We start from the raw sequence: 10,115 nt of genomic DNA, 5'->3' as shown, positions 1-10,115 counted from the left end.
CCTAGTAATGGCGCTTGTCATAGTCAAGTGACCTGAGTGTTGCAACAAACGTTGACGTGTTTGTCATTATCTGGTCAGCGTTATTTTGATTAGGCTTGTAACAAGTATGTCTTGGGGAGGTCCGCCGCAGCAAGGATATGTGAGTACCGTAATATGTTGATGTTCATGCTGGCAAGTTTCTGACGGTCAGATATCCCCGAACGTGTCTCGGAAGTGGACCATGTTTACTCTAGGAATTTCCTAACTGCTTGTTTTTTATTGCTTTACACTGTAACTTTCATGTGAAGTTCTCTGTTTAGTTAATGGATAATAATGTCTTGGTATACATTTTCCTATTTCCAACAAAAGACCTATTTTTAAACCGTCAGATATAGCTCATGACATTTATCACGAAAACAACTACAGCCATATAAGATTCCCGCTGAAAAGGTGTAAAGGGTAAACATGATTTTGAAAATACATTTGGTCCTATCACATTGTATGTAAGTGTTTATCAGCACCAAGTGATTAGTACTTAAGTCCACCATCAATCAATGCCCGGTAACAGCAACAAATTCACTTCTGGTATGTCAGTCTGTTAACTCTTTTGAAAAAGTAAACTTCATGCTCATCTGTAAATTTGAAACACTCACATTTTTCATCACTATGAAACAAATTACGTTTAGTTAGTTTTTTAGTTTCCCGTCCAAATTAAGTGTTGCTTCATGTGTGACCCATGGCCTTAGAGTAAGTAAGTGATCAGACATTTTGTTTGTTGACATATTTGAACCAGCACATTTTGTTAACCATTTTGGTTACAGACTATCCAGACAAATTAATATAATCAGGAAACCTCATTATGTTCCTGGCCTCGAGTATAAATAATGTATACAAGGTTGGTTTCACATCAGACAAATATGATTCAATGTTACTTTAAAATTATTTGTAAGGTCTTAGGAGCTTTCACTACAGAGCAATGACATGTTGAGTTTATTTTCTTTGAATTATGCATTTTTTTGTGTATATACTTCAAGGGAGGCTATGGCACTGGGGCTGGATATTACCAGCAGCAACCTCAACAGCGTCCCCAGTACGGCCAGCCTGGACAGTATAATCAGGCTTATGGTCAACCCCCTCAACAGCAATATGGCCAACCACGGCAACAGTATGGACAGCAGCAACAACAGTATGGCCAACAGTATGGAGGAGGTTTCCAGCAAAGGCCTGGTGGGGCTCCCCCATCATATGGGGCGCCACAAGGGTATGGAGCCCCTCAGACAGCAGGCTATGGTGGGGGATATGGGGCACCTGCACGGCCCCCAGGTATAAGTCAGGAAATGTGGAGCTGGTTTCAGGTAGGGGTTTATCATTTATTGATCAGTGTATTTACAAACCTCTAAGGACCTCCCAATTACTAATTTCAAGGGTCCTAACAAGAAATATGAAGATCCTGTACAGTATTGAAATGGTGTAGTGTACTAAACAGTACGATTTGATATATATTTTAATTACAAGTTTCATATATTTCTTTTCAAGAATTTGTCACAATGGATACAATGTATATAATTTTCTGCTTCTATTCTGTATGTGTGTATGTACAGGACACACATTTCTGTGTCACGAAAAGTCCTAAGTTTAATATATTAATATATTACTGTATATCATTTATCAACTGTTAATTTGACCCGTGAAGATCCGGGGTAGAATAGGTCTTCAGCAACCCATGCTTGCCACAAAAGGCGACTATGCTTGTCGTAAGAGGTGACTAACGGAATCTGGTGGTCAGGCTCGCTGACTTGGTTGATACATGTCATCGGTTCCCAATTACGCAGATTGATGCTCATGCTGTTGATCACTGCATTGTCTGGTCCAGACTCGATTATTTACACACAGCCGCCATCCATATAGCTGGAACATTGCTGAGTGCGGCTTAAAACTAAACTCACTCACTCACTCAACTGTTATTTTCCCGGTAGAATTTTGTTCAAATAAATTATTATTAGTCACTTGAAATTGTTTAAGCATGTTGAGTATATGCTGTTTGGAAACATTAGAAATTATATAAACTATGGAGTGTAAATGTTTTCTAGGTGTTTGATAGTATGGTTATCTTATTGTTGTGATAGGATGCAGACATTATATGTCTACCAGTGATGAATACTGGCTGGTTTCAAGCATATTACAGTATCTGTAGACTACATTCCATATCTCTTGTGTTTTCCCAGGCAGTGGACCAGGACAGATCTGGCACCATCAACTCAACAGAACTTCAACAAGCACTGATGAATGGCAACTGGTCACCCTTCAACAGCGAAACATGCAGACTCATGATAGGAATGTTTGACAAAGACAGGTAATACTGGGGTCACAAGTGGCACATGGGGCACAGTAACCCCATGTTACCTAAAGCACTGCACATCACGGGCAGTGGGGTAGCCTAGTGGTTAAACATTCACTTGTCACACTGAAGACCCAGGTTCTCACATGGGTACAATGTGTGAAGCCCATTTCTGGTGTACACCTGCCATGATATTGCTGGAATATTGCTAAAAGAGGCGTAAAACTAAACTCACTCACTCATTGCATCCCTGACCATATGTCATACCAAGATCTGCTTATAGTTTGTTCAAATCCCAAATTGGCCCTAAATATGATCTAAATATGATCATAAATGATTTTGCTTTGCATTTCTTTGAGCACACCATGATCACATGATGATCTGAGTGAAATACTGTTGTAAGTGGTCATAAAACTTAAGTAACTCAAATTGCTCTTACAATATTTTTTTTAATACAGGAACCAAACAAGATTTCAGTCAAAAGTTTATACATTAGTGATAAAAAAATGATTTACTGACTTTGACCAAATATGGGCAAATATATGGATCATAGTCCCCCGTTAAGGCACCCACAACGTGTGAGGTGTCGCTCCTTTCTGATTAAAGGTAACAAATAAGCCATGATGATTTCCACACTGACCCACATGCTCGTGTCTGTTTCAGAAGTGGCACAATAGATGTTGGTGAATTTTCAGCCTTGTGGAAATATATTCAAGACTGGAAGAATTGTTTTGATGGGTATGTTTACGCTGTTATTATGTTTGAGTTCAGAAAAACTATGATAAATGATAATGGTTTAACACGTTACTGGTGATCCACAGACTCACAGCTGTGACTGACCAATGATATGATGTGTTATGGATCAACCAATCGTACGCATGATATGAACTGCATGTGATCAACCAATCAAGTTATGATCATAAAGCATCCACTGCTAATCACAATTTTTGCTTTTGGTTCTGAAGTTTGTTGTGTTGTAGACTTACACACTGTCCTCTCACATATTTCAACAGCACTATTGTGATATGACACACTGTAACAGCTGACACTCACTGTTTTAGGTAGCTCTGTCTTAACATGAAAATAATAAACTAGAAACCATATTAAGATGAATTAAATAAACACTTTGAAGTTGATTCAGTGAAGTTAACAAACAAAGGCTTAAATCTTGCATATAATATAAAAAAAATAGGCGCAATTCAAAAACCAAACCTTGTAACTTTTTGTTTGGTCTTGTCCCATAGCTAGAAATAGTGTCACATGCTTTCCACTAAAATCTAAGACACTACAATATTACTATGCATGGGTACCCTGGTGAATGGTTTCAACCCTTGTGACTGTGTTGATTAACCTACAGAAGATGGATCCTCTATATAGTAAACATAAAATGCTTTCTTTTCAGCTTTGACACAGACCGGTCTGGAAACATCGATGCCCAGGAGTTAAATAATGCTTTCCGTACATTTGGTTATAATTTGTGAGTACTTTCTGATGTCATCATAGTCATTACAGATTATATGGAGTCTTTTGAAAAATCAGATGTTCTCAATGTTCTTTTGAGTAGGGCATCAAAATATGGAGAGGGTATGATAGGCAGGTTGAAAGGCATGAAAGTTTGTTTAGCTGGTGAGGTGAATATCTCTTCATGCTATATGGCAGCAGTCTCTAAATAATCAAGTCTGGACCAGACAAGCCAGTGATCAACATCATGAGCATCGATCTACACAATTGGGATACAATGACATGTGTCAACCAAGTCAGCAAGTCTAACCACCTGATCCCATTAGTCGCCTCTTAAGACAAGCATGGGTTGCTGAAGACCAGTTCTAACCTTGATCTTCCTGATAAGAGGCAAATAGTGCTTTTGTCCTTGTTTGTCAGCCTCATGTCTAATTATCCTGAATGTATTGATTATCTTGAAAATAAACATGGTGTCACACTCAGCCACTCCAGATATGTCTAACACTTCCAATACAATTTATTGATGTAATTTTGTGCTGTTTCAGGTCCCCAAATTTCTGTGATATGGTTATTCGTGTTTTTGACAGAAAAGGAATTCGAAGCATAAACTTTGATGATTTCATTCAAACGTGTGTGATGTTGAAAACATTGACAGATAAATTCAGAGTGAAAGATACACAACAGCAAGGAATTATCAACATCAATTATGAAGAAGTAAGTACCACTGTTGCTTTCAGGTTCATTGTCATTGTGAAGGTGAGCAACTAAGCCCACAGCGCCATGTTGATCTTATAGTTATGCACTTTGGTTTTAGGTTTATCCATGGACTTGCATGTCCATGTTACTTTTTCATTCTGTCTGAGATATTTAGGCTGAGCGAGGTGATTTCAAGTGTTATGTTGATGAGCAGGGAAATATTTGGATGTGACCAGAGAAATATTTGGATGTGACCAGAGAAATATTTGGATGTGACCAGAGAATTTCACTTATCTTCAATGCCTACTTGCACCGATTGTAGCCTGACACATGTTGTGAGTTCACATGTTAAATTTGACATACCCAACTAAATTTGGGCAGTGGGGTAGCCTAGTGGTTAAAGTATTCGCTCATCATTCAGCTGGCATGGGTTCGATTCCCCACATTGGGTACAATGTGTGAAGCCCATTTCTGGTGTCCCCTGCCGTGATATTGCTGGAATATTGCTAAAAGCAGCGTAAAACCCAACTCACTCACCCAATTAATTCACTTTACAAGTAATTTCCAAACTGCAACAAAAGCTGACTTTCATCTAGTGTAATGTAAGAGATCCCTGGGTATGTAATTGTGTGTGTGTTGAGTTACTCCAGTTGTATTAAAATGGTCTGTATATAACTAGGTCTGGACCAGACAATCAAGTCACTGACACAATGAGCATCAATCTGTGCAGTTGGGATACATCAACTTAGTCTGTGACCCTGACCACATGTCCTGTTAATGGACTCTTAAGGCATGCAGGGGCGGTGGGGTAGCCTTGTGGTGAAAGTGTTGCCTCGTCACACCGAAGACCCAGGGTCGATTCCCCACATGGGTACAATGTGTGAAGCCTTTTTCTGGTCCCCCACCATGATATTGCTGGAATATTGCTAAAAGCGGCGTTAAAGCATACTCACTCGCTCACTCTCTTTAGACAGCATGGGTTGCCAATGATTGATTTCTCACCTGCAACTTAACTAGGGTGGTATTTACCGGCTAGTGATCAGGTGGATTGTTGCTCATGCTGCAGACTGCTGCCTGGTGTTCATTTTGTCCATTTGAAGTTATGCAGCGATGGTGCTTCAAATACCCTCACTCTGCTGATGGAGGCACATGCGGCCCAGTTGTCTAACTCACATCAGTTTGCAATCTGGAGTTGCATCCCTACTCCTTGTGTCTAGATTTGCTTATCATTGGTTTAAATTCTCAACTGGTGCTGATCATGGTCCTTGCACCATACCTATCCTTGGGGGTTTAACAAAATTGTGAATTCCTGGATGTTACTTTCGGCATTTCTCCCCCATTAAACAGTCACACATTGATATACTTGACATACTCTTTGCTTTACCATGTTTACTGTTATACTGAATCAGGAATATTTCCCTTATTGTTCTACCATATGTACTTTTGATGATATATGTGGCTCGTTTTCATCAGTTTATAAATAACTTAAAGTTGATGCAACAAAATGTTTTCTTTCACTAACCACTGTAGCTTATTTCCATCTTCACTCAGTCAGTCATGTTGATTATCACTCACTTATTTTCAGTTCTTGGAAATGGTGCTGGACAACACGCTGTTAAGACTGAATTAATCCAAACAGGTCTGTCAATTGCTCAAACTGCACAAGACGTGTCCTACAAGAAGTCAACATCCTTGCAATGATGGAGAAAGTTTCTCATAGTTGCCAACATTGCTCAACCCCAATGAAAACAGAAGTCCTATTCACAGGGAAGACTTAAAGGGACCTTTTATCATCAGCCAACATTTCCGAATCTTTTTCAGAATCCAGCAGATGCTGCTTATTTTTGTAAGAATTCCACTATGACCAGCGGTTTCAAATGTAGTGTTTTTGAAGCAGTTCGGTTTGCTGTACTAGAGCCTGTGTATGATTCCCTATGCTAATTGCAATAACTGAAGACTTTGTTTCACCTACCTGTTGAGAAAAGGAGCAAGTTGTTATATTATCTGTGGAGCAACACTAGGCCAACTGAGTCATGATGAATGTAGGGTTGCTTGGTTATTACGTTGTCGCGACATTGGGTACATGCCTGTTGTAAATGAGATGATTCCCAACATGGGTACAATGTGTGAAGCCCATTTCTGTTGTCCCCGCCATGATATTGCTGGAATATCATTGGTTTAAATTCTCAACTGGTGCTGATCATGGTCCTTGCACCATACCTATCCTTGGGGGTTTAACAAAATTGTGAATTCCTGGATGTTACTTTCGGCATTTCTCCCCCATTAAACAGTCACACATTGATATACTTGACATACTCTTTGCTTTACCATGTTTACTGTTATACTGAATCAGGAATATTTCCCTTATTGTTCTACCATATGTACTTTTGATGATATATGTGGCTCGTTTTCATCAGTTTATAAATAACTTAAAGTTGATGCAACAAAATGTTTTCTTTCACTAACCACTGTAGCTTATTTCCATCTTCACTCAGTCAGTCATGTTGATTATCACTCACTTATTTTCAGTTCTTGGAAATGGTGCTGGACAACACGCTGTTAAGACTGAATTAATCCAAACAGGTCTGTCAATTGCTCAAACTGCACAAGACGTGTCCTACAAGAAGTCAACATCCTTGCAATGATGGAGAAAGTTTCTCATAGTTGCCAACATTGCTCAACCCCAATGAAAACAGAAGTCCTATTCACAGGGAAGACTTAAGGGACGCACATCATCAGCCAACATTTCCGAATCTTTTTCAGAATCCAGCAGATGCTGCTTATTTTTGTAAGAATTCCACTATGACCAGCGGTTTCAAATGTAGTGTTTTTGAAGCAGTTCGGTTTGCTGTACTAGAGCCTGTGTATGATTCCCTATGCTAATTGCAATAACTGAAGACTTTGTTTCACCTACCTGTTGAGAAAAGGAGCAAGTTGTTATATTATCTGTGGAGCAGCACTAGGCCAACTGAATCATGATGAATGTAGGGTTGCTTGGTTATTACGTTGTGCGACATTGGGTACATGCCTGTTGTAAATGAGATGACTCCCAACATGGGTACAATGTGTGAAGCCCATTTCTGTTGTCCCCTGCCATGATATTGCTGGAATACTGCGTAAAGCCGCGTAAAACCATACTCACTCATTCACTTGTAAATGAGAATACTTCCTTCCCTCTTTGTACAAGACCAACAGGCTTGTGTATGGAGACAGTGTCGCAGACCTGTCCTATGGACCATCAAGGATAACCTGTCACATATGCCTGATGGTATTATACTACTCTAGAAGTTAAGGAACACTTGATTCCTTCATATTACTACAATCAGTCTGTCATTCTTTAACCTCTTTTGATTGGTATATAAATATATGTGTGTGTGTGTGTGTGTGTGCGTGCGTACGTGCGTGCATGTGTGTGAGAATACAAAATCAGGTGATTAAGAATCCAGCATCTGCGTAGACCTCAGGTAAAGAACAATTGATGCTTTGGCCTGTCAGTGTAAAATATTAATGTTGACACATTCAGAGGTGCATGGCTGCCGTTGTATGCAGATACCCTCTTTAGTTCTTTTATGTATGAATTCAGTTTACATAAGATATACGTTAAGTTGTCTGATCTTTGTAAAACAAACACATATTGTTTTGTACCTGTATGTACTAAAACTATATCTTGTTTTAGTTGCTAGAAAGCTATTTAGACTTGTTATGGGAATAAATACAAGGAGTATGCATACCTTAGCTTATTGTTATGTCATTTACAGCCCCTTTGTTTATACTTGGCGACATGGTTAAGTATCAGTAAAAATATGAATAAATTTCAAAATGTCATTTTGAACAGTCATGTAAATGTCCATAGATTTTAATTTAAAAAATTCAAATGAAAGAGTCAGTCGTTTTTGAGTGTTTACACTAAAGACAACCGCAAGAGTTACTTCCCTTTACTTATCAATCTTATTTAAGCACTGAAATCTTTTAACGGATTCAACAGCACTTGAAAGGAATTTCTTCCTCCTTGGAGCAATTTTGTGATTGTGAATCTGTATACCAAGTAATGATGAAAAGGAAGTAAGTCAGTATCCAAAAGAGGATGTTGGCAGTCATATGCAAGCCTCGGTGCCATCGGACGGGACCAGCAGCTAGTGAGTCACACTATGGCGTTTTGTGGCCATTTTGCAATTACATTGTCAATGACATTTCATCTTAATAGTGGCATGGACATCCCATCAGTTTGGGGCACAGCAATTCAATTAAAAGAGTTGCTTCCCTTGGACATGCCAGGAACCTATCATCCTGGATGGGATCCCAGATTCACCCAAATGTTTCTGCTTTGTCAGCACTGTATACATGTATGTTGGCCTCATCAACCCCCGCATCACTCCACGCTTTGCTCCCACGTGAAGCAGACCTATGGTGATGTAGCTGAAATAATGTTTAAAGCAGCATTAAACCAGACTCGCCCACTTATCTATAAGAGGTATTTTATTTGCAAGGATCTTTGTCTGGTAGTGTTAGAAATGCTGTCATAACATGACCTAATGTTGTGATTTGTTTACTCTAAGTATCAGTATATATTAGATATTTTCAAACAGTTTCTAATTGTCCCAGAGCGGCTGTAAATATTGATTTATGTTGAATCAGTTTGTGTCTCTTGGATTTAATGAATTCATCAGGGATGATTTATTGAATTTATCACAGACTGTTGTACCAAAGACATTTACAATTATAAGCTAATTTGATAGTTTTGTAGTCTACCTGTGGGTTATACTTTCTTTATACTTGTTGTACATCAATTATATTTAATGAACTATCTACACTTCAAATATACGTCTCGTGACGGGTTTTGTGTTGTGTTGTGTTGCTTGAAAGTATGTAAGCAGTTCTCGTGTTTCTGTATAGTGTTAGTTTACCTGCTTGCTCTTTGTACCATTTCTTAGGTGTAAGTAGCTTTTACATATACTTTGTAGTAATTGTTCCTGATCAATCTGCAGAACTATTATTTCAAGATGAAATTACAGGATTACTTTCTGCTCTGGTTATATTTTGATTGTTTATGATGTAGGTAAAGCTGTGTAAAACAGATGAATGAAAAGATATGCTTTCATTTCAAGTTTCCATTGTTCCAGGTAATGTGTTTTGTGAACTGAATCATGTTGATTAAGACCCTGTCTTTATTTTTATTGTTCAGAAATATTGTTCTTAACTTTATTTCCAGTTATTAATGTGTTTGAGTTAGGTCAACTTAAGCTTGTAAATACTAGTATTGCATGTTAGCATCTCGCTCAAGTACGCTAGACAAATGACTAGACAAATGTCTAGACCAGTCTGCCAGTAGATCTTGTGTAGAATGCCAGATTCAACCTGGACAAGTAACGGTAAATAGACAATTCCTGTTACATGGCTCTTCATGATTCGTGCTAGGGTTAGCATCTTTGTTGATAAAGGTCAAACAGTATAATAATTATGTTGAGACCAATTGATATTATCAAGTGGTTAAAAACATGGTTTGTCATGTTGAGACCAATATTCACTTCCTTATGTGCTTTTAAAGCTGATTCTTGGTTTTCCCTAGTACTGTCTTGCTATGAAATACACAATGCCGCGGTGGCTGAGCGGTCTAGGCGGCCGACTTTGTGTGCTGGCGATT

The 10,115-nt window shown here is 38.6% G+C and overlaps 1 protein-coding gene across 1 annotated transcript; it reads left to right on the top strand.

The window, feature by feature from the left end:
* Positions 1-6,250, top strand: LOC124291685 (programmed cell death protein 6-like). Its single transcript, XM_046728736.1, has 7 exons — positions 1-139; positions 1,014-1,334; positions 2,205-2,332; positions 2,981-3,055; positions 3,720-3,794; positions 4,324-4,492; positions 6,060-6,250. The coding sequence occupies exons 1-7, from the start codon at positions 107-109 to the stop codon at positions 6,102-6,104; spliced, it is 846 nt and encodes a 281-aa protein (XP_046584692.1). The 5' UTR covers positions 1-106; the 3' UTR covers positions 6,105-6,250.
* Positions 6,251-10,115: the final 3,865 nt, after the last annotated feature.

This window comes from Haliotis rubra, unplaced genomic scaffold, assembly GCF_003918875.1.
Source record: "Haliotis rubra isolate DU_JTF1 unplaced genomic scaffold, ASM391887v1 Scf5, whole genome shotgun sequence".
Taxonomy (NCBI): Eukaryota; Metazoa; Mollusca; class Gastropoda; order Lepetellida; family Haliotidae; genus Haliotis; species Haliotis rubra.
Note: the sequence above shows the minus strand (reverse complement) of the source record. Positions and strands in the feature narration are given on the sequence as shown.

Bases quoted from the DNA above. Each gene is read 5' to 3' on its own strand.
- LOC124291685 (XM_046728736.1), top strand. From the start codon at position 107: ATGTCTTGGGGAGGTCCGCCGCAGCAAGGATAT. The intron at 140-1,013 runs GTGAGTACCGTA...ATATACTTCAAG, and splicing joins GTCCGCCGCAGCAAGGATAT to GGAGGCTATGGCACTGGGGC. The intron at 3,056-3,719 runs GTATGTTTACGC...CTTTCTTTTCAG, and splicing joins TGGAAGAATTGTTTTGATGG to CTTTGACACAGACCGGTCTG.